The sequence below is a fragment of the Spermophilus citellus genome, assembly GCF_964194105.1.
Source record: "Spermophilus citellus genome assembly, chromosome: 18".
In the NCBI taxonomy this organism is placed as follows: Eukaryota; Metazoa; Chordata; class Mammalia; order Rodentia; family Sciuridae; genus Spermophilus; species Spermophilus citellus.
The window spans coordinates 8,137,354-8,161,771 of NC_138200.1; the positions used below are offsets into that span (position 1 = coordinate 8,137,354).

The 24,418-nt window shown below is 50.0% G+C and overlaps 1 protein-coding gene across 3 annotated transcripts; it reads right to left on the reverse strand.

Moving 5' to 3' along the window:
* Window positions 1-2,434: 2,434 nt before the first annotated feature.
* ZSWIM9 (zinc finger SWIM-type containing 9) lies at window positions 2,435-24,361 on the reverse strand. Of its 3 annotated transcripts, none has more exons than XM_081274454.1 (4): window positions 24,217-24,361; window positions 22,809-23,092; window positions 15,395-15,707; window positions 2,435-5,518 (listed from the first exon to the last, which is right to left on the reverse strand). In XM_081274454.1, the coding sequence occupies exons 2-4, from the start codon at window positions 23,081-23,083 to the stop codon at window positions 3,530-3,532; spliced, it is 2,577 nt and encodes an 858-aa protein (XP_081130580.1). In that variant the 5' UTR covers window positions 23,084-23,092; window positions 24,217-24,361; the 3' UTR covers window positions 2,435-3,529. The 3 variants fall into 3 exon arrangements, with proteins under 3 accessions (XP_081130580.1, XP_081130579.1, XP_081130578.1); XM_081274453.1 differs by having other exon boundaries at window positions 24,110-24,361; XM_081274452.1 differs by having other exon boundaries at window positions 24,106-24,361.
* Between the last annotated feature and the right edge of the window lie 57 nt (window positions 24,362-24,418).

Consider the following 24,418-nt stretch of genomic DNA (forward strand, 5'->3'; position numbering starts at 1 on the left):
GACTGCTGTGAGATGATGAGTTTAGCGCCCCAACTTTACTTCCTGCATTTCCACCCCCCAAAACATCCCAGTTACCTACTCAGGTACCGATTTCTCGGCGATCTCCCTAAATCCCCTCATTATATACGAATTTATCAAAACATTCCCACTTCTTCAAAATACCCGAACCCCCCTAATATCAGCTCAGCTCTCTTATTTCAAACCGATTCCTCCGTCACGCTCTCCATTCCTCGAGAACACCCCGGTTCCCGGGCTGGTACTCTCATTCCTGGCAAAACGTCCTTATCCCCAGCTCCTCGCCCCCACAACTAACCCGCCCCAGGGTTACTACGGCAACGCCAATCTGTGGCTCCACCCCCTTCTGCGCCAGCCGAGACCGCCCGTTACCATGGAGACCAGAAAATGCCCTTCCCCCTCCCAGTGGCCCTCATCCATAGACCCGGCACCCTGGGCCCAAACCTCTAGGACCCTGAGATGTACAGGGGACCCAAAATGGGAGGAGTGCTCGGCACTCCTCCGCAGGCACCCGACTAAGCCCCAAGCAGCCCGCACAGCTCAGACGGAGCGCCAACGGCGGCTCCTACCGCGCGCGCACTCTCCGTGCGACCGCCGTGGGCGCGGCGCTCCGCCTCCTGGGAGTTGTAGTTTCGTGTTTGCCGCCGCAGCGGGGACCGGTGGCCGGCCAATGGTGAGCGGGATGGGGGCAGGAACAAGGTTACTGAAGCCAGGCATCAGAGCCGGCGCGATCCCCACCCTAGCAACGAAGAAATGATGACGCGCCAGCCCTCCTAGCCAGTCTGCCATTTTATTCTATGATCTTTCTAAACCAGAGTTTACTTTGCACAGGCACTGGGGTACAGTGGAGAATAAAATCGATCTCTCACTTTGGTGTGTGGGACGATTGTTAATAATTGCAAACACAGGTCAATGGAAAACACAATATGTGTTAACAGGTAATTGGGGTGGTTTGGGGGTTGCGGAAATGCAGGCAACATTAAAACATTGGTACATATACTAATCCATTTATCCCCAAGCCCCGAGGTAGGTTCTATTATTATTCCCAAACCTTAATACAGAGAGGTCAGGCAACTGAAGGCCACATGGTTGGAGCTGGGATTTCATACTTAATAAACTTAACCACAATGCTAAACTGGTAAATAGCCCTATGGTATGATTCCAGGAAGTAGTGCTAAGAATAAAGTAGAAAGAGGGTAAAGTGACTTTAGAAAGAATGCTCAGGGATGGCTTTCAGGAAGATACGATACTTCAGCAGAGACCTGAAGGGACTGATTTCACTTGTGGGATGAACATGTGGGATATTAAGGTGGATTATATAGAGAGGAGTAAAGGCCACTAGCCTTGTTTTTTCTTTTTTCCCTTCTTCTTGCATTTCCCAAGGGCAAAATATCACTGTACATGCTGCTACCTCTGCCAAGGATGTACTTCTTCATCCTCTTTTCTTTTTTTAATTTATTTTTTAGTTCTCAGCGGACACAACATCTCTGTTGGTATGTGGTGCTGAGGATCGAACCCGGGCCGCACGCCTGCCAGGCGAGCGCGCCACCGCTTGAGCCACATCCCCAGCCCCCTTCATCCTCTTTTCTTAGCCAACATGTCTTTCAAGTTTCAGTTCTAGAAGAATCATCTACCCTGGCCTGTTCCGCTGACCATACATCTATCTCTTCCTGCTCTGTATTTCTAATGGAGCTCCCAGGAAACCTCAATGATGCTGCTCTGTGGACCATACTTTGAAAAGCAAAAGTCTAGCCAACCCCCTGGATGACCCAAGACACATAAGCCATAAGGGCTCATTGTTATATATATCTCTGAGGTGCTGTTGTTGTTTACACAGCATTAATGTACCTAGAGATATCAGATAACTTTATTAAGTCCAGTTTCTTCCTTGAGATTTACTATATGGGTGCTGGTAGAAAAGTCTTTTTGCCATGGAGCCATGAAGTTACCAGAACTTCAAGTAGCTATATTTCTCAGCCAAGAGAGGGCCTTCTTTGGAAGGAATCCACAAAGAACAGGAGAAATGAGAGGAGAAACCTGACATTGTTACAGCATTAAGCATCAGTTGAAGCCCTTGACTTTTCACAACTTGAACCTCTGAATTGTCTTTTGTTGCTGTTCATCCGCAACTGCATTATCAGAGTTTGCTTGAATTGCAGGCCCCACTCCAGACCTCCTGAATCCAACTGCATCTCAACACAATTTTGAGAAGTGCTCAGTCACCTCAACCAGGACTTTCTAACCTACATCAGTTGTGACAACAGAACCCCCAACTGAACTTCCCTAAATCACTAAGGTATCTTTTATTTAAGAAGTCCTGTGGTAGAGCAGACTCCAGGAACTCCCATCAGCCAAGCAAAGGTCAGACTGTCTTCAGCTTTCAGCTCAGTCCTCCACAGTGTGGGTTCCTACTCACACCATCTCATTCTGAAACTTCTTAGGAATGAGGGAATCTCTCTTAGAAGTTCCACCCCAACCTGAGCAGACTCATTGGCTAGGACTGGTCACAGGTCCATTCTCAAACCAATCACTGGCAAAGATGATCAGCAGGGGCCAGTTATTTGAGGGTCCAGAGAAAGATGAGGCCTGAGCTGCCATGGCTCCTCCATCCATCTGGCCCCAGGAGGCTTTGTTGATAGAAAATAGAGGGACACTAGCCAGCTCAATTTTCTTCTGCTTCTGGACCTCCCACTTTCCCCCTGAAGCCATGAACTCAGCATGGAAACCAAAATAATACTGCTTTATTCCGGTCTTTAAGCACAATAGTCCAGACAGTTCCCCTTCCTGAGGAGAGTCTCCAGCCCATCCCTCCAGACCCCTGTTGCCCTTTCCCCCTTTTTCCAGGAATGGCCAACCAGAAAGTGAAGAAAAAGCCAAGTGGAGAAACACCCAGACCATTCTCAGTTCTCTCTCCACCTCTTTTGTCTCATCTCCTTTTAAAATTCCCTCCCTTCCCTGTCTCCTCCTCCTCTTCCTGGTTCCCATCCTCACCCTCTCCTGCCTCCCCTGCATTTCCTTACTTCTTTTCCATTTCTGCATCTTCCTGTGTCCTCTCCTCCATGGGTCTCCCCTTTTATCTTCTCTGCCCTTTCCTCTCCATGTCTTCTTGTCCTCCTCTGCTCCCCCACCCCCTGTGCACTCCCTGGCCAGACGAGTTCAATTCGGACCAGACCCTCCCCACATCCTGGTGTCATCCCTTCCCTCCACTATTGCTCCCTCCCCCCAGCTCAGCCCCTCTCCTGCTTTCCACCTTGGCCTGACCCTGTTTATACCTCTCATCACACGTTTCCTCTGAATCCACCCATCAGTAGTTTCCACTGCTGTGGCTCTAGGACCTCAGAGACCATTGCCAGCTTCCCCTTGGACCCAGAGAGGCAAACTGCCAAGATGAAGTCCCTGGATGACCCAGGAGGTGACCAGAGGGACTGGGGTGCCCTCCTTGGCCTCAGCACTGTTATCTTTGGGATTGAAGAATGCCCTCCAAGTGGAGGGTGGCAGGTAGAGGGCAGAAGGGTCAGGGCTCCTGGGCGCTCCCCCAGCAATCCCTGAGCAGGTCCATGTGGAATAAGGCTGCCCCGGTGAGGAGGCGGGCTGCAAAGAGGTGCCGGCAGGGTAGGTGTCGAGCCGCATGGATGGAGCAGCTGCAGTGGGTCAGCGCTCCGTCCAGGAAGAAGTCTGAGGTGCCATCCTTAAGAGCAAACCCAGCTCCGGTCCAGTGGAAACCCCGGGTCCCGTGCTGCCTGGCGAAGGCCAGCTCCTCAGCCACCAGGTCTGCCAGCTCTGGCCCACAGGCTGCTCGGAATTTGGCCAGTGGCTCCCAGTCTACCTCTTCCTCTCCTGAGGGGTAGCAAAGCCTCTTTGGATCCCTTGGGCCTTCTTCACTTCCTTCCTGCAGGGTTTCCCTTGCAGCTGGGGACTCACTCCTCATCACTGCCCGTTCTGGATTGCCTTCCAACACAGTTCCCATGGGGGTAGTGCACAGGACCCCATTCCCCAGCCCTGGACCCCTCCCTCCTGTGTCCAGCCCTTGTCTTGCTCTGTTTGTGGGGCCCATGGACAGGGCTCCCTCTCCGTCTCCATTTGCCACACCTGTGACCCTGGTGTCCCCAAGCTGGATCACAACTATGTCTTCCAGGCCTCGTCTTCTTTTGGCCCCTGACCTCCCTCCCCTCTCTTCTGCTAGCTCTGGCCCCCTCCTCCCCTCTTCTCCCCCCAGGGACCCCCTCCGATCTCCGTTCTCAGGGACTAAATCCAGGGGCTTCTCCAAATGGATCCCACTCCAGTTTTTGAGACCCAGTCTCTTGTCCTTGTCCACTTCCGCCTGAGGCCCCTTCCGGTCTCCGAGTTTCAGACCACTTGCCCTTTCTTCCTGCAACGGGACTCCTCTCCAGGGGCTCCCTTCAAGACCTCCTGCCTTTTCAGACTGAAACCGGGTTCCCCTCTTTTCTATGATCTCTAACACCCTAATCCTTTGATCCTCCAACTGGCCTCCCCTCCAGTCTCTGATCTCTGGCCCTCTCAAGTGATCTTTCTCTAACTGGGTCCCTCTCCAGATAATCCCATCCAGCCCCCTCACTTTCGGGTTCTCCAACTGGACTCCTCTCTGTTCTCTGGCCTGCAATCCCCTCCCCTTCTCACTTTCTAGCTGAGCTCCTCCCCAATCACTATTTTCCAGACCCCTCACCCTCTCATTCTCGACCTGGGTTCCCCCCATCCCGGGCTGGCTGTCCAGCCATGCTCCATCACCATCAGCGCCCTCGGAGGCTGCCTCCCCCACTGCGTCCGCCCACTGCATGGCCACCAGGTCGCGAAGGCACTGTGCCACACTGTGTGAGGGGCTGAGGCGGCGCAGAAGTCTCTTGCGGTGGCCACGCACCAGGGCGCACGCATCCAGATTACGGGATGCTTCATAGGCACGGAAACGCACCCACATGTCATGGCGGGGTGCCCAGTTGTGCTCGAAGTACTTAACAAAGGCGGCCGGGCCCTGGGCACGCAGCTCAGCTAGTGCCTCGGAGTAGGCTGCATAGGATGCCGCGCCGGCCAGGCGGCACAGCAGGGGCCACAGACCTGGGTCTTCTTGGCTGGCACCGCCCAGCTCCTGAGCCTTGCTGAAGAGCGTCTCGAGGCCTTGCGCGCGGCAGATCTGCACTCGTGCGCATGGCAGCAGCTGGCGCACGGCCCGCAGCTGTGCTGCCACTTCTGGCCCCGCGGTGAGGCAGCGCACTCGGCCCTTGACGTCGGGTGCGCTTTGAAGCAATGAGACCAGCACAAAACGTAGGAGGCTTGGCGTGCCAGGGCGCGCCACACAGCAGGCAGCCTGGCGTGCGCGTCCTGCGCTATCCACGCACAGCACCGCCAGCAGGTCCAGTGTGCCCTGCAGGCCAGGCAGTCGGTCCACCAGGAGTATGCGCGGGAAACGCCGCAACAGCGCCCTGGTGCGCGATGTCAGGAAGAACACAGTCTCTACCATAGCTTGGTCCTCTACGAACACCAGCTTCACCTGCGGGCGAGGGCAAGGAGGTAGGAAAGAGGTCAGGGAACGAAGGGGCTGCCCCGCCTAGCTCCCCAGACAGCGGCCAAAGGGGGAAAAAAAAGCAGACTGAGCCCGATTGTCTGGGTTTGAGATCCAGGCACCACGACCTGTTAGCAATATGATATCTGCACACACACTTTTTGCCTAGCTTCATTTTTTCCTGCTGGGAACAGAGTGTTCATTGCTTTATGAGTCGTCAGGCGGCCTAGGGGCAGTGATTCTCACAGTATAGGCCCTGGACCAGGAGCAGCAGCTGACAGATAGACATGCACCTTGTGGGGTTCACCCAAGACCTACTAAGGCTGAAACTCTGGATGGGGCCCAGAAATATTTTTTTACTCCTCCATGCTGGGGCTTCCTAGGGCTGAATTAGGAGGCAGTCTAGTGGTAAACGGTGGACCAGAGAGGTAGAACGTTCAGATTGAGTCCTACCCCTACCATAGCCTAACTGCTTGACTTTCCTTCTCAGTATCTCAGTTCAGTTCCTCCTTAAACCCTCTGGGTTCTGAAACTTCTCGCCCTAGGAATTGAATACTCATTTCTTCCAGCAGAAGAGAGCAGCAGTTGAAAGCAAAGTCCCTGAGGCGAGACGTCCTGACCCTTCCTGGCTGGCTAGCTTCTGAAATTTCCCTAATCTCCCTCTCATCTGTAAAGTGGTAATAGAGTTCCTCTGTGAACAGTCCTCAGTGGGCAGTGGCACGTCTGTAATCCCTGCACCCTGGAAGGCTGAGGCAGGAGGATCACAAAGTTTGAGGCCAGCCTGGAAAACTTAGCAAGACCCTAATAATAATTATAGTAGTAATAATACTAGGGCTGAGTATGTAGCTGGGTAGTAAAGCAACCCTGGGTCCAATCCTCAGTACCACCAGAAAAAAAAAAAAAAAATCCCTCTGATTGTTAGGATGAAATGCATCTAGAACTTTTCCTGGCACAAATAGCATCACTACTGTTATTCATTCGACAAGTTGTAAGTGCTCTCTAAGAGTTCAATATTAGAATAATGAGCTCTGCCCCAACACCACCATCCCAATTAAGCCAAGGCCCCATCTCTCTCCAGCTCCTGTGGGACACGGCACTTGCCACCCTCCAGGACTTGGTATCTTTTTTGTCAATTCACCCACTACCTGTTGGCCCTCCCTAAGATATAAGCCCCACAGGGCCAGAATGTTGTTCCCTTTTGCATCTCTGATGCTTTTTAAGGCACCTGTCCCAGGAAAACAGTTTGAAACATCTGGAGGGAGGGAGGGAAATCCAATGGCCACTTCTCAGGAGTGGAGTTTCAGGTAACAGACTGCATTTGAATCTCAGGTTTGCCTCATTAGTTATGGGACCCCAGGCAGTGACATCCCCCTCAATGAGCCTCAATTTCCTTGTCTGGCAAAATGAGAATATCTATTTAAAATGGGATGTCCTGGTGAGGCTAAAATGAGGTCAGTCCTGTCCAAGGTTTGCAGCAATGCCTGGCATGTGCAGATCCCAGCTATAGACCATCCACCTGTAACTCAGGCCCAACACTCGGGGCGATGCTTCTTTTCTCTCCTTCTCCATCCTCCATATGCAATCCATGCCTAAATCCCAGAACTGTTCCTCAGAATGAATCCAGATCCTAGCCACTTCTCCCTAACCCTACGGCTACCATCCTGGCTGGGGCCACCACATTCTCCCACCTGGGCTTCAGGAGTCCACTTTCACCCTGTCTGTTCCCCACAGTGGCAACAAGAAGCATTTTCAAAACTCCCATTAGATTGCTCCCTCCCCTGCTTGAAAGAGCTTCCCAGGCCTTCTCCTCCCACTCCAATTAAGATCAAGAATCCACATCACAATTATGGGCCTTGGGAGATGCTGTGGCTTGAATATGGGCAGTGTCCATATGCTTAAACCTTGTCCATCAGGGCAGCAGTATTGGGAGGTGCCATTGGCCTTGAAGTGGTGGGGCTTGTTGGGAGGTCCTGAGGTCACTGGAGATGTGTCCCTCAAGGGAACTGAGGGACCCATTGGGCTCTCACTGTCCCTTTCTCTCTCTCCTTCCTGGATGGACATCAGGGTGCTTGCTTTGGCCTGTATAGGCACCACGAGGTGCCATCCTCACCAGAGCCCCAAACCAGTGGGGCAGCTCCATCTTGGACTTGGACCTCGTAGAACCATGAGCCAAAACACACCTCTTCTTATTTCCCAAGTAGCCCATGCCTGGTGTTGGCTACAGTGATACAAAGCTGACTAATAGGGGAAATTAGCCCTTTTGATCTCATCTTCTGTCTCTCTCCCACTTTGGTCTCAGTCACTCTGGCCTCATTATTGCCAAAAAGTCACGTGATGGGGAGGAGAGATTGGTAGCTATGAGCCAGGGTCCCCCATACTGTGCCAGTGGCTGGGGTCCCTCAGCCAGTCCCTAAGAGAGCTGATGTACAGCTGCAGAATGAGGCAGGATTGAATCCAGTTGGACCACACGTCTCTCCACAAACATCTGCACCACCCAAGCCCATCCTACAGGACCGTTTCAAAAGTGTTGTGCTGTGCTCTGTTTAAAAAAAACAAAAACAAACCTACTGTTCGGTTCAAAAAGAAGAATGAAATGCTTTCCTAACCCTGAAATAATATATTCAGCATTGAAATTAAAAATATTTCTTAAAAAACCAGTATGCTTACAATTGCATGAGTTACATAACTGCTAACAATTTTTTGACCATCATTAATCTGTACATCATTACTCTATGATTTAATCTTCTTAGTAGATGTTCAATCTAGACCTGCTCTGTCCTGCTAGCCATGAATCCCATGTTTAAATTTAAAAATTTAAGACTAGGGATGTAGCTCCAGGGGTAGAGCCCTTGTCTAGTATGAATGCATCTCCAGCACTGCAAGAAAAAAATTTAAATATATAAAAATTCATTTCCTCAGCTGCATTAGCCATATTTCATGTGTTCAACAACTACATGAGGCTAGTGTCTACTAGGCAGCAGAGATATATAACATGTCCATGATCACAGAAAATTTTATTGGACAGCAATGGTCTAGAAACTGACTTAAATATAAATTAGGGAAGTTCACATCCTCTTCTCCCTGGGAGTCAGGAATAGACATAGACAGTAAAACATATGCCTTGAGACTTGTCCAGAAGCAAGCACTTGACTAACCAGAAGCTAATTTCTGCTCTTCCATGGAATATTCTGATTCCTGATCTTGGGTTTTCTTCAAAGTCTATAAGCTTTTCTTGTATACCCACTTTTTCCTTAAACCCTACGCTAGGCCAAAAGGAGAAGAAAAGACCAAGGCAGGCCCCAAGTCCTACCCTGTTGGATGGTCAAGAGTCAATGAGCAATAGGACAGTTGGTGCTGCTTTCAGCTGAGAGGCACAAGGATCAGAAAATTAAGAGTTCCTAGAGCCAAGAGCCAGACTGTCAGAGAAATCCAAATCCAGGTTTGTCTACCTACCAGCTGCGTACGTTTACACACCAGCTGTGTGACTTAGGGAAAGTGTCTGTATTTCTCTGTGCTTCACTTTATAAAGAAAATATGTGGACCGAAAGGGTTAATCTATGTGAAGCACGCAGGCAGCGCTGGCCTGAGTGTTCGCTGGGTGTTAGTGGTTACCTGAGTGTGGAATGCATGCTGAACAGAAAGGCTAATGGGACCAGGTTGCTGTGTCTCCCTCTGATGGAGTAAGGGTCATCACTGAGAAGGAATCATTATTTCCCAATATTGCAGATATGAACACTGAGGCTGAAGGGCCCGAATGTGCAGTAAAGGATGAACTCAGCAGACCTGGGCTGTCCAAACCCTGCATACTTCAAAGAAAAGTCTGGTCCTTGATCAGCTTCTGAGAGGGCCCTTCTAGGCCCTTGGCCATTCTGCCTGATAACATAGTCTCTGTTCCGCAAACATAGGTCACATCAAGCAGTCTATGCTAACACCGTGTGACTCATGGTGGGGGCCTTGGGCCATGCTGTATATGCTGGACCTCTGGAGAGGCTGGAGACTAAGGTCAGACATGTCTATGTGACAGACCGCCACCAAGAACCCTGGACACCAAGGCTCGGGTTAGAGTCCCTAGGTGGTAATGCTTCATGCAATGTTGTCACCTGTCACTGCTGGGAGAACTAAACATTGTTTACATCGTCTCCTCCAGGTGGGGACACCTGTAATCTCATTCCTGGTCACTTGGATTCCATCCAGTGTGCCTCTTGCCTTTGCTGACTTAAATCTATATTTTTTTGTTGTAATAAATGCGAACTATGAGTATAATGATTTCTCTGAGTTCTATGAGTCCTTCTAGTGAATCACTGAACCTAGGGATGGTCTTAGGGACCCCCAACTACCCCAGGGGAGTGACCTGCCAAGTCCATGGAATTAGCAAGTGGAGGGGCTGGGAGCCAGGTTCAGGCCTTTAGGAATGGTTGGGGATCAAAGGTAGGGATGGGAGGAGATGTGTGGGTGGTACTTCAGGGGTGTGGTGACATGACCAAGGTGGGATTATGTAATGAATGCCTTGTTCTACCAAAGGCTTACTGGGCAAGTGCGATGTGCTGGGTACTTGTCTGGACACTGAGGAGAATAATAAGACATCCCAGAGTGGGAGGAGACAGCCAACAAACCGAAACGAATAAATATAAAGAAGATGATTTCAGTGAGTAAAGCCCTTGGGAAGGTAACAACGCACATGAAGAGGGTTCCCTGTGCCAGGTACAGTCCTGAGCACTGACTCTTTTAAACCTTATAACCACCCTGTAAAACAGAACCATCATCTTTCCATCCCTCTGTACTCCCTTCCCCAGTACTGGGAATTGAACCCAGAGGGACTTTATCAAAAAGCCAAACCCCAGCCCTTTCTGAGACAGGGTCTCATTAGGTGCTGAGACTGGCCTTGAACTTGTGATCCTCCTGCGTAGGCCTCCCAAGTTGCAGGGATTATATGCACACACTATCACGCCTGGGTCATCTTCCTGTTCTGGAAGGGGAAACTGAGGCACTGAGGTCCGGCTGCTTGCCTCAAGTCACCCAGATAGTACCTGCCAGGTAGAGCAAGGATTTGATCTGTTTGTTATCACTGTACACTCACGACTTTGTGAAAGTGACCAAACAGGTCTGACCCGGAGGTACATAGTGCATGGTGGTTCATTTGGGGGGACACAGGAGCCCAGGGAGGAGCAGACTTTGAGGACCCAAGTGAATGTAGGTGTCACCTCCAGACACACAAGTTGGTAGCAGAAGAAGCATCTACCCTAGAAGACTCTACATGTGCTAACACCAGAAATCACAGCACTGTGTTCTACCTATGCCTCTTCCTACATCTGAGTCCATGTTTCCTTTATCACAAGATCAGAAGAGTACTATTTTCCACTCTGATGTGCGGGGGGCGGGGGGCGGGGGGGATTGAGCTAACACCTGGAGGGCTTCCTACTTTCTAGGCATTGTTTTCTCCTCTCCCTGTCACATACAAACCTATTTCTCACATAGCAATAGGTATTATCTGTTGTTATTGTCCCCACACTGAGGCTCATAGAAATTAGGTAGCCTGTTCATAACTTGTTCAATGTCCCAAAGCCACACATAGCACAGTCAGAATGTGTAAAAAGCTGTCTAGCACATATCAACATAGAAGTTGGCAGCTGTTATTTTGTCCTTCCAAAGTTGGCTGATCTAATGCTGGGAGTGAGCTGCAGGAGGCCCGGAGTCTACAGAGCAGGGGTACCCTCAGCCCCAGATCCAGGCAGGGTTTTGGGAGGGTGTTGGTGAAGTGGCTCCCCAGAATGTCCTTTATCCTTTTCCAAGTAATTGCAGTTCTCTCCATCCGGGACACTAGGTAATTATGCACCTCTCCTTACTACTTGCAGGTAGGCAGGGTCATGTGACTTGCTTTGGCCAATGAACTGTGAGCAGAAATGACCTCAGACATCACTTCTGGACAGAGCCCTAACTGCCATCCCAGACAGATAGAGTACAGCCTGTCCTTCTGGGTGCCCAGATGAAAGACTGGCAGTATTTCTTGCTTCCTCTCCTCGTGGGTGAGCAGTGAGTAAAGCCCACTGAGCTCAGCCACTGAGATGCCAGGGCTGGTTGTTACTAGAGCCCCAGGCCTGACGCGACCCCATCATTTGCCCCCCAATTTTTCCTCTTAAAAGAGAAACAAATGGGTATAGCACATTGGGACTATTTCACACTTTCATTTTCTTTTTAAAAATTAATTATTGGAGCTGGGTATGGTGGCGCATGCCTATAATCCAAGAAACTTGAGAGGACTGTAAGTTTGAGGCCAGTCTCAGCAACTTAGGGAGGCCATGTTTCAAAATAAAAAATAAAAAGCGCTGGGGATGTGGCTCAGTGGTAAAGTGCCCTGGGTTCAATCCCCAGTGCCAGAAAAAAAATTAATGGTTTGAATGTGTAAATTTCACATGGCCCAAAAGTGAAACGATGGAATTCATGTAATTAAGCAATTAAATGTCACACTCCCAGCTCTCCATTCTAATCATCCCATTTCTGCTCTCTATTCCACCCCATCCACTTCTCTTGGCATGCTTCTGAAGTTTCTTTCTGTGACTATAAGCAAGCATACCTGTATGTCTTATTTTCTCTAATTTATACATAACATGGCGCATTATGTGCAGTTTTGCAACTTACTTTTTTTTTAAACACAAAAATGCATCTGAGAGGGGCTTGGGTTATGGCTCAGTGGTAAAGCACTTGCCTCGCATGTGTGAGGCTCTGGGTTCGATCCTCAGCACTACAAAATAAATAAATAGATAAATACATAAATAAAGGTATTATGTCCATCTACAACTAAAAAAATATATATATTAAAAAATTCATTTGAGAGATCTTTCCAGATCAGGGCCTAGAGTTTTCCATTCCTTTTTAGAACTTCATAGTGTTCCATGGATGGATGTGCCATAGATTAAATAACCAACCATCACCCACTGGTGACATCTGGTTGTTTCCAATCTTTTGCTTTCACCAATTACAGTTATCAATTTTGTACCTAAGTCACCCCACAGCTGTGCTGCCCAGTCGTGGACTGGAACCTCCAGAACTGTGAGATAAATAACTTCCCCCTTTATAAATTAATTGTCTTGGGCATTTTGTTACAGTGACCCAAAGAGATACATTCTCCTTTGGAAGACTGCTGCAAATCGAAAAGAATAATGTATGACACTTGCTTAGCTAGTCTTGGAATGACAATAAAGCATTCTTTTTTATAATTGTTGACATATTAATAATGCAGAACTCTTTAAATAGACCCTTTAAGTGAAAGCAAGCTGGTGAAATATGTGAGTGATGGCCTGGACACATCTCACTTTCTCTTGAACTTCAAACCCATCTATAGGAATGACTTTTTACAACCTGAAAGACAGGGGCAATAGGAAAGATGGCAGGTACCAAGCTTTGGAATTTGGAAAACAGAAGAACAAGCTGACTCCTCTCCTACCAAAAAAACCCCATAAACCTTAAGCCAGAGCTAGAGAGTACTGAGTACCAACCGCACAGTCCTCCTACAGACCTGGCAAATCCGCAGTGAGAAGTTACAATACAGGTGCAGTGAAGAAGCAACTTGACCTCCAAATCCCACCTTTCCCTCCTCCTACCCTGTCTGCTGGTCCCCATTACTGTAGACAGTAAAGCAGAAAGGGGCACTGGCCTTGGGGAATCAGGCCCGTCTCAGGATGAGGGAGGGGGAATCCCATATGGGTCTGGGTGCATTTTGCTGACCAAGAGCCAGCTCCCCTGCCTCTTCCCCATGAAGTTCCAGAAGTGGGCAGCCTGGCTTTCATCCTCCAGCCAGGAGGATGGAGCTTTCTCAGGGGGATCTGACCAGCCCCAGAGGAAGAATGAAAGATGCTGACCCCTGGCCCTCCCCAACACATAAAGCCAGAAGCAAAGTCGTGTGCAGAACACGCAGCCCTGCTGAGTGGCAGGGGCGGGGGAGTAAACGAGGTTAAAAATACAGAAATGCAAACTTACCTGCACATTTATAGCACTGTGCTGTCCAACGCAGAAGCCGCCAGCCACATGGGGCTGTTGAAATTTCCATTACTTTAAGTTTTAAAACTCCGGTTCCTCATTCATACTAACAAAGTGGTCAGTAGTCCCAGGAGCCAGTGTCTACTACACTGGACAGCACAGATGTTTCTATCATTGTAGAAAGATCCACTAGTCAATGCTGGGCCATAGAATAAGAAGATATTAAATCTATGAGCAACTGGTAACTCTGCTGACCTGTGAGGAGGGGACCTGGGGCCAGGAGGTGACAAAGGGGCTTTTCATTAAACCGAGTTTGGGTTGGCAGCATCCAAGATGGAAGTTTTAAAGCCAATCCCATTCCACAAATGGCTTTAATTCATGGAAGACCTGCGGGGTGCTTCTGGGGAGACCACCTGAGGTTTATTTATTCAGTGGGGACAGTGGGTGACAGTTATTAGCTCTGTGAAGACCAGTGGAGTAGGGAGTTTGTGTGTGCATACCCCCATTTTTCTCAGGGCAGCAAACTGACATAGGTAGGGCTCTTACCTTCTGGAGGATGGGATTGTTGGAGTGGGGCTGGGCCATGCTTCCAACTGGGCAAGGGCACAACAGAGAAGACTAAAGCCTGGATCCAGACTGTGGGCCCCAACCCATTAAACAGCCCCTGACTCTGGGCCAGTTACCTGACTTCTCAATGCGTCAGGGGTTTTGTTTGTTTGTTTGTAAAATGGGGATTGAGAATAGTGAAGGCCTTCCTCATTCATCTGAGGTGAGATTTCAACAATGACAACAAGGGCTGGCATGGAGCTCAGTGGTAAGCACTTAAAGCCCTGGGTTTGATCCCCAGATCAAAAAACAAACAAACAAAGGACAAAGAACAGAATAAGGAAGGAGGATATGGAAAGCACTTAGGGTAGTGCCTGGTACACTGAAAACTTTAGCTAAGTTATCAGCATTATCTGAGGATACAGGCTGGTTACTGGCCAGGTGATGGGTGAGTACTCTGGGCCTGTGCAAGGGGGATGGGTGCACACCTCAGCTCTACCCTGAGCTGAGTTCATTTCCACCCTTGAAAGACAAAGACACAGCCATGTGTCTTTTCCCCCTCCTTGCCTTTTTTTTAATTAAACTTCAAGCCCCCCTCCCTGGGCTGCAGAGATGGAAGGGCAGCACCCTCGACTTGCCAAGCTTGCTCCAGCCTCTAGGCCTTGGCACTGGCTGTCCCCTCTTCTGGAGCTCTTCCCTTTGACGACATGGGTGTCCCGTCCCTTCCCTGATTCACCTTCTCTTTAAAAAGGCCTTGCCTGACCACTCAGATCAAACAGCACCCTTGCAGCGCCTCTCTGAAAGCCCCGGCCTTGCTCTGCAATACAGTTCTCCACTTGGTCACCTTCTAGGGCACAGCACCCCCTTCTCATTCTTGATCTGGGCGTGGAACCCTGTGAACACTCTTCAAACTATATACTGATCGTTTTGTACTGTGCATTTTCTATCTGTAGTTTAATTTTAAAACAATTAGCATCTTCTGCCAGCTTTGGCATCCTCCCCCGACCCCCCCCTCCGCAGTACTGACACTGGACGTGTTTGTCCACTGCTGCTTTCTCCTACCGGAACTGCAAGTAGCCAACGGTCATAAATGGCTATGTGAATTTCAATGAATTAATATTAAACACATCCAGTTCCCCTCACACTGGCCACAATTCAAGCGCTCACAGGCACAGGATCAGAACATTCCCACAGGGGACAGGGAGGCTCACTGAGGGCAGAGACGAGTCTCTCTCTGCCCCATGCCAGCTGCACAGAGCTAAGGAATGCGTGGGTGCAGGGAAGGGGTGCAGGGCAGAGTGGGTGGGGAAGGGACAAGCGACTCGCTGTCTCCTGAGATCCTACCTTGGCCTCGGGGTCGGTGCGGAAGAGCCCCTCCAGCACATGCAGGGCGTCCAGCACGCCGTGGTCGGGGCCCTTGCAGTGGGACAGCAGGCGGCGCACGTCAGCGGGGGCCACGAACTGCTTGGAGATCTGGTTGGTGATGCGCACCGGCAGGCAGGCGTTGGCCAGCAGGTGCCCAGGGCGGAAGTGGTAGGCGAACTCCCGCGGGCAGGCCGGGTGCGAGTGGGTCAGCTGGCACTCAGACACCACTAGTCGGTCCCGCAGGGGGCTCAGCTTGAGTGTGATGAAGGCCGGGCAGCTGGGCTGGGGGGGCCTGCGGGAGGAACCACCACCGCAGGTCACATCCCTCTACTGCCCTCTCCTTCCTCTCTGTTTTTTTCTTTCTTGTTTTTAAATAATTAAGTTTTAATCATAGAGAAGAGTAGAGGGCCTTTTAAGAATATGCCGGCTGTATGATCTTGGGCAAGTCACTTCAGGTCTCTGTGCCTCAGTTTCCACATATATTCAAAGGTGGATTAACAATCATCAGACCTTCTTCATAGGGTTGAGGATGGAAAGGACTGATACGTGTAGAGCACACAGTAAGCACTACATGTTTGTGAAAATTCTGTACCCACCACCAGCTGTCAAAGTGAACCAATGCTTTATTATATTACCTCCAAAGACTTCAGCAATAAAACATCTTAGTCTTGTATCTGCTTCTGGTTTAGCAATAGCAGCATCACAAGTTGAAGCCCTGGGTGAATTCTGCCCTAACAAACCCCTCTTCATTCTGCCCCCAGAGGCAGCCACTACCAAAATCATGGACTTCACCTTCCCACATGGTTTTACGTGCCCCTAAGCAAGGGAAGGTGTGTTTCTCTGCTTTCCAACTTCATATACCCCCAGGGGCAATGATCAAGGAGATGACCAGTGAAAAACCCAAAGAAATACCACTACACACCAGCAGGATGGCCCTGCCAAAGAGACCAGTGAGGGACATGGTGGCAGGATTGCTTGAGTCCAGGAGTTCAAGGCCAGTCTGGGCAGCCCAGCCAGATCTCTGTCTCAAGCCAAACAAAAGAAAAAAGCATGAGAGAGAGAGAGAGAGAGAGAGAGAGAGAGAGAGAGAGAGAGAAAACATGCAGCCTTGACGAGGACACAGAGCAACCAGAACTATCATGCCACCAACACGAGCATCAATGGAAAACCGTGTGGCAGACCCACTGGCAGGTCCCCGCCTCCCTGTGCCCTTGCCATCCTACTCCAGAAAATGCCTGCACATGGGCAGGTGCTGTGAGCTGGCTTGTTCACCGCAGTGCCATCTACCAGCCAAATACACGAAACCCAACATCCAAGAGTGAGAAAGCAAGTTGTGGCAGATCCCAAGAGTAAATTGCTCATCAACACTGAGAAGGCACAACCTATATGATCTCCAACATGGACGCCCTGTCACACCAGCTATCAGAGGCCAGATAGACTTCAACAGCAGGCAGCAGCGAGTGGCTGTTGGGAGGAGGCTAGACAACGATTTCCCTGGCCTTAACCCTCAGGGGAGGGAGGCAGTGTGTGGGGGGAGTTAGACATATTCTGGCTTCTGTTCAGGGTGCCAGTTACACGTTTGATTTTGGGGAAAAATCACCATGTTGCCTTATGATGTTATATTAAACTTTTTGAAAGTTTGATCCCAGTGGCTCTGGGAGGCTTAGACAGGAGAATTGTGAGTTCAAACCCAGTCTCAGCAAAAGCGAGGCGCTAAGCAACTCAGTGAGGCCCTGTTTCTAAATAAAATACAGAATAATGCATTTTGTATAGGGTACAAAATAGGGCTGTGGCTCATTGGTCAAGTGCCCCTGAGTTCAATCCTTGGTACCAAAAAAAAAAAAAAAAAAAAAAAAAAAAAGGTCCTAAAATTGGTCGAACCCCATGTCATCTCCTTCAAGGGAGAGTGGGAAATAAGTGGACCAAAGACAGAGACAGACGAAGATGTTGCTCTGTTGGCTTTGACAATGGAGGTAGGAGCCAAGCCAAAGAACTTTGGTGGCTCCAGAAGTTGGAAGCAGGTTCTCCCAGAGCCCCTGGGAGGACCGCAGGCTGGAGTGAGACCTTCTGACCTCCAGAACTCTAAAATAATAATTATCATCTCGGGGCAGTGTGGTGGTCGTGGCTCATTACAACAGTGATGGAGAGAGAAGGCGTCACCGTGTCCCTTGGCAGCCTGCCAGCTACTGCTCAGAGGCTCCCTTTTCAGCCTCGTTCCTTCACCCCTGCCTCACGCTCACTGCACTCTCTGGCTGGGAGGGTTCCCAGGTCTTCCTCCTCACAAACAGCATCCCACTGGCCCTCTCCAGGCCACCTCTGAGTGTAAGCAAGCTTGTCTGGGGGGTGGTCCTCAAGCTGCAGGGTGTAGCCCATGGCACAGGCAGTTAGAACCCCAGGATGAAGAATGAAATAGAACAGGAAAAAGAAACGGTGTTTGGGTTTGATCCCCAGCACTGTAACCAAACCAATAAAAAAAGAAACAAAAAGACTCAACACGCATCTCCCTGGTAATGTTCATGTTGGCATCTGCTTCCTTAAAGGTGGGGGAAGGGCCAGTGCTTCTCCATGAGAGGGTGTGATATCAGCACTGTTGGCAGGAGGTTTCAGGTTTGTGGAGGAAACTCTTTCTACAGAGGGCCAGATAATAAACTTTTACACACATGCCATAGGCAATGTGCAAATGAATGGATGTGGCTGTGTCCCAATAAAGCTTTAATTATAACAATGGGTCACAGGCTGGGCTTGGCCCCAAGGCCTCCTACTTGGTTGACCTTGGTAACATTCCAAGGCCCAGCCAGTAGTGAAGAAGCCCTGGCTCCTGGTGAGGCAGTAGTGCCCCCTGGAGAATGATCATACATTTTCTCCATGTGCTCCTGAGAAAGGGACCCCCCTCAGGACCACCAGGATAAATATTCAAGAATTTTCTTGTTAAACCAAAAGGGGATCTTTGACACCCCCCTTTCCTCTTACATGACAGTTTAAGAAAATCTAGAATTAGAAACTTTTTTTTTTTTTTTTTGTACTGAGGATGGAACCAAGGGGCCCTCATCCATTGAGCCACAGCCCCAGTCCTTTTAAATATTTTTTTAGAGACAGGGTCTTGCTAAGTTTCTGAAGTTGGCTTTGAACTCAGATCCTCCTGCGTCAGCCTCCATAGTCTCTGGGATTACAGGTGTGTGCCACTACACCTGGCTAGAATTACAAACTTTTTGCCTAATTTAAAGCAAGAAAATAATGCAAATTGAGAAAAATGTAAAGCATGTAAAATCATTATAAATAAAACAAATGTCCACTCATCATGCGGCTTCAGGTGAAAGCAAAAGAAACTGCCAACATGCAGTTTTGTGTTGGTTTGTTTATGCAGTGCTGGGGAATAAACCCAGGGACACTCTGCCACTGAGCTACATCTCCCAGCCTTTACTTTGCCCAGACTGGCCTCCAACTTGATCCTTCTGCCTCCGCCTCCTGAGTCACTGGGATTACAGCGCCACCAGGTCCCACATGCAGCTGTTTCTGATGTACCAAATGGCAAGTTCACAGGATTCTACCTAGGCCATTTTCCTGGAATAGTTCATGCACTTTTGTGAAACTGCTCTGGCCTCTCTCAGCCTAGGAGTTTCAGCCCTTAGGACAGGCCTTCCCTCAGGGGAGGCCACCTCTTCATAAAGCCATCCATCTTGCCAGAAAACAGTGCACCCACTGCATGAAGTCTCACATAACCACCTACAAGTGCCCCAACACCCCATTGTTGTGATTTCCTTCCACCTGTGGGTGGGGGTGGTAATGCTACCCATCCCCCACTCTAAATGCAAACTCCACATGGACAGGAACTTTTGTCTGTTTTACCCATCTTTGTGTCCCCAGCACCTAGACCAGTATCTTGCCTCTGCAGGTGCTCAGGAAGTATACAGTTGGCCCTCCATATCCACAGGTTCCACATCCTCAGATTCACCCAACCATGGATCAAAATATTTGAAAATAACTTGTGTACTGAAATATAGACCTTTTTTTTTTGTCAATTCCTAAACAACACAAAACAATTTACATAGCATTTACACATATTAGGTGTGTTAAAGTAGATGGGAAGATGTAGAGGTTATGTGCAAATACTAAGCAATTGAATATAAGGGACTGAGCAGCTGAGGATTTTGGTATCCTGGAACCAATCCCCAGGGACAACGGTATGATAAGTGAACGCCTGAATCCACTTGGTGACCTAGACACTTGTCACACCTTCCCTAGGATATGCACCTCCCATCCCATCAAAACCATCCATCACCACCACCTGCCCATCACTCCTCGGAAACCTCTCTGGACCATCCAGATTTCTCCACAGCCATCAGTGCTTCCTCCTTCATGAAACACCCTTCTCCCTTCCTTCAACCTAGTCCACTCTTACTCATCCTTCAACTGCAGAACCAGCACCACCTCCTCCAGGAAGCCCTCCCTGACCATCTTTGGTCTAGGACAAATTCCATCACACACCAAGGTGATGGTTTGATTGATGCTGTCTGTTCTGTACACTCCTCAGAAAACCCCAGCATTGAAGATATATACCCTGCACTTAGCAAGTGCTCAAAACAATTCTCTTGGACAAAGAGGCTTGTGCCTAGAACCAGGAGATCTTTAGGGTGCTGGTATGTTTAACTCACATACTGAATGAAGTAAAGACAGAGGGAAGGGAAGACCATGGCTATAAGAAGCATGACTTTGCAGTCAGACAGTGGAGTCCCAATTCTGGTTCTCCCTCTTAGCAGCTGTGCTATCTTGGGAAAGTCCTTTGACCATTCTGTGCCTGAGTTTCCTCATCTGGAAATTGTGGCCGAAATAATATCGGCCTCACAGACAGAGTTAAATAATGTAGAAAAGGGGCGAGTACCTAACCAACACTTGAAAAGCAGTAGCCACTATTTTCAATACATTTTTTTTCTTCTTCTAAAAGTACTTTTGATTTATTTGTGCTCTCCTTGCCCCTTTTACTCTTGATCTTACAGGTTTTAAATATCTTTATGTTTTCAAAGGCTGGAGGGTGTTGGGAAAGGTTGAGCAATCCTGACCTAGAGAGGGAAGTGCCCAGAGGTGAGGGAGAGGGATTGGCAGTTGGACAGCTGGAGCAGCAGGGAGACTTGGAAGGGGAGTCACTGTGCAACTTTTGGAAAGAGGGGAGGAATAGCCAGGAAGAAACCCCCTGTTTCCTGGACCCCAGGCTGCAGGCTCCTTTCCAGCCTCCCAACTCTCCTCCATTCTGTCTACCACGTGGCTCAGAGGGATTTTGCTACATCCAGAGCTGATCTTGCTCACAGCTTTCTGGGGCTCCCTGGCACCCCCAGGGTAAAAATCTCAGCCACTGGACTCAGCCCTGCCACGTCCAGGCCTTGAAGACATTCCTCACTTCTTGCCTCTTCTTACACTATTTGAGTCTCAGACCTTGGCTCAGGGACCGTGACACAGAAGAGACCCTGCTTCAAGCAGTTGGGGGTAGGTGTAAGAGCTCAGAAATGATTGATAGGTCCAAGTCACTGACCCCTCTTGAGCTTCCCACCCCATGGTCCAACTGGTCACCAGGCCCATACCCAAGGCACTGTCCTCACCTACTCTATAGCCCTGTCTGTCCTGCCCAGGGCTCTGATAATCATTGGGACATTACCTGTACATACTAAGCACCGTGTACTTATTAAGTCAAACACTGTGCATACATAAAGATAGAAACAAAGTCCTTCAAGGTTCCAATTACTGGTCACCTCTTATAGAAAGCCTTCTACAAACCATCCTGTAAGCTTTCAGGTAAAGTTGACCACATTCTTTTTGTCCTATTCAATCTTACTCTCGGAACTATGGGCCACTACTTCCATTTACTTATTTAGTCTTGTCCATCAGATTCTGAGCAGTTCAGGGGCCTAGCTAGCTCCGGGTTCCAAATGTCTAGCAAAAGGTGTGCATACAGTAATTGCTCAATAAATATATTACACTGAATTGGACCCTGTTAGTGATTCCTGATTAGGCCTGAGCTTCTTGCAAGCCCATGTTCTAGACTGCCGTGTGATGTACTGAACGTACCAGCACCCTAAAGATCTCTTGGTTCTAGGCACAAGCTGTAGGGAGGACTAAGCAGGACGGACACTGTTCTGCTTTTGGCCTTGAGTCTCTCCTTCTAGAATAAAGAGGCAACTAGAGAACAGTAAACCCACAACAAATGTTTAAATAACTGTGGGCGAGGAAAGCTGTGGAGTGCTCCTTTTGTATTGGATGTGCTTCTGAACAATTAACATCCATCAGCTCACTCAATCCTCACCAAACCTATCAGACTCCTCCATCTTCCAAGTGAGGTAACTGAGCCAGAAAGGTGAAGTCACATGCTCAACAGCACTGACTCATCGTCCACAGAGGAACAGTTCATTCTGCGCTCTTGACTCTTGTTACGGCCATCATTTAACCAGCTGCCCTGGGTCCTGGGGCAGTGCCCTTCTCCTGCACAATCTCACAGCATCCTTATACAGCCCTCAGAGGCAGATACTATAACAACCCTATTTCAGGGCTGAGAAAACTGAGGCATGGAGATGTGAAGTCCATTGCTCAAAGAACTGTCTAGTAGGCAGCAGAGCTGGCCTCAGGCAGCCTGAGGCATAGCCTGTGTTCTTAAAGCACACCACTCTTATCTATGGCTCCACAACCCAGGATCTCAAACTCACACACCTGCAGAGGCCAAGCAGGTAGGATAAGGAAAGTGAGAGCACTGAACATGAAGCAGCAGAGCCACAGGGTCTGGCACAAACCTGAGCACCAAAGCTCTAAAGAAGAGATGGCCGTTGGCTCCCTTTCCTGTCCAAGGGAATCTAGAAACTCGGCTTGAGTTAAATGAGCTATTTAAATGTGGATCAATGAGAACATCCCTGGCCCTGGTGAGAACTGGCTTCCCAGGATTGTTCTCCTGCCCTTCCTTGTCATATTTCACAGCTGTAGGGAGCTACCTGTGAGCTTGATGTACATCTACCTGTCCATTCTGAAAGTTCTAGAAGGACAGGGATTTTGCTCAATGCCCCCACCCCCACCCGACTCAACTATTGTATTCTCTTGACAGAGGAATCTTTAGGTCTTGCAGCTTTCCCTATAATTTGGTCTCTTACTCTTTCTCTCTGTGTGCTAAACATGGCTCTCTTTCTCTGGCTTGCTCTGAAATTTTCTTTTCCTGTCTTTTGGTTGTGCCTCCCTCTGTTAAAGTCTATAAATTGGGCTCCATCTCCATCTTAGTTAAGCGTCCTTCCTTGATTCGCAGTCTCTGGGTATTTAGCAGCCTCAGTCTGGCTCTCTCCCTCACATGTCTGGGTGCGGGACTCCCTGCCCTTCCCCCCCTTGTGTCCCTCCCCCTGCCGAGCAGCAGCTCAGGCTCACGCACCATGCTGCGGGCTGGTTGGCCGCGCGCATGTCCTTGCACACCAGTAGCACGTAGCTGTACTTGAGCACGTGGATGAGCCTGTACAGCGGGGGCGCGCTGGCCCAAGGGCTGCGTGCCACATGAGTGGAGCTCTTGACTGAAAAGACGACCAGCCGCTGCTGGCACCATTTGTCGAAGAAGCGGCTGAACTCAGCCCAGGAGAAGAAGGCTCGCTCCAGCAGCTCCTGCTCTTCCTTCCCGGCAGCTGGGCTGGGTTGGGGCTCCAGCAGTTCCATCCTGGGGCCCTGAGTGGAAAGGGGGAGTAGTGCTATACATCAGAACCATCCCCACCCAGGGTATCTCATATCCTTAGCCTACCTCCCCCGTCTGTGATGGTACCTCTACTTGTAGTGACCCCAGCTGGAACCAAGATTTTTCTCTCTAGTTACGAATCTCCACCCCATCTTTCTTCTCTCCTTAACCCATTTCCCCCTGGCTCACTGGAACTTATTCTGTGGTAAGGTTCAGTTGGGCTACTTCTCCCAATATGGCCCTTAAGCTCAACTGCAGATGACTCCTTATTTTCTGAACTTCAGACAAGGTTTCTTTCCCTTGGCATATGTCTCCTACCCTTGGCAATAATCTGAGTGTCCCATTCATCTGCAACTCCCCTTTTCAGGTGCCTACACTTGGCTATCCATGCCCCTGCCTGCAGATGCTCCATCTCCAGATGTGCTTCCCATATCCAAGCACGGGCCTCTCATCCTCAGGCATATTCTTCATGCACCTGTGGCTCCCTCCTCCCCAGATAGATCTCCCATATGCAGCAGTTGCCTTTCCCCCAGATGTGACCCTATGAATCATCACATTCAGCTGTGGCTGCTGCTTCCCAGAGATGCTCTCATGTCCAGATGTGCTCCCCACGTTCAGTCTCGGACCCTTTGCCTACAGGTGTGTGGCCCACTTGTGGACAATCCAACTCTGAGGTATCACCAATATTCATCTGTGGTGCACCTCCTCCTAAGATGTATGCCCTACAGGTCAAGTTGCGGCCCCCTCCTCCCAGCTAGAGCCACCGTCCTTTCCAATGTGCTTCTGGTTTCAAGACAGGGCCCCTGGTCCTCTGACCGGCTCTTCACCCCAGATGCTCCCCCCACGCCCGGCGTCTTCCCCTCCCTCCTACACCTCCCTCCAACCTTCTCCCGCCTCCCCAAGCGCTCCTAGTCCCGCTCGCCGCGGCCCCTCCCGCCCCGCCGTCCCTCCCAGCGGCGCTTCTCGGCTCCCCCAGATGTGCACCCTTCCTGCCCCCCCAACTCACCTACCCAACCCCGAGCGGCGTCCACCTCCCACAATGCCCCGCGCCGAAGCCCGGCCCGGCCCTCGCTCCCGGGATGCCCCGCGCGGCCTCTCGCCTCTCTTCCCGCCGTACCCGGCGCGGCGGCTTCCTCCGAAAGGAAAATCCCCTTTTCCCGCCAGTCACCCCCGGGGCCTGCAGCCACACCCGCTCATTCAGGAGAGGGCAGGCTCGGGCCGGCTCGGGCCGCTTCCCAGCATGCTGTGCGCGAGGGCTTGCCAGGCTTCATCCTTTCCAGGCTGCCTCACGATGAGGAGACTACGACTCCCGGCGTCCT

Bases quoted from the DNA above. Each gene is read 5' to 3' on its own strand.
- ZSWIM9 (XM_081274454.1), bottom strand. From the start codon at position 23,083: ATGGAACTGCTGGAGCCCCAACCCAGCCCAGCTGCCGGGAAGGAAGAG. The intron at 15,708-22,808 runs GTGCGTGAGCCT...TTCCTCCCGCAG, and splicing joins GCCAACCAGCCCGCAGCATG to GCCCCCCCAGCCCAGCTGCC. The intron at 5,519-15,394 runs GTAGGATCTCAG...CCTCGCCCGCAG, and splicing joins GCACCGACCCCGAGGCCAAG to GTGAAGCTGGTGTTCGTAGA.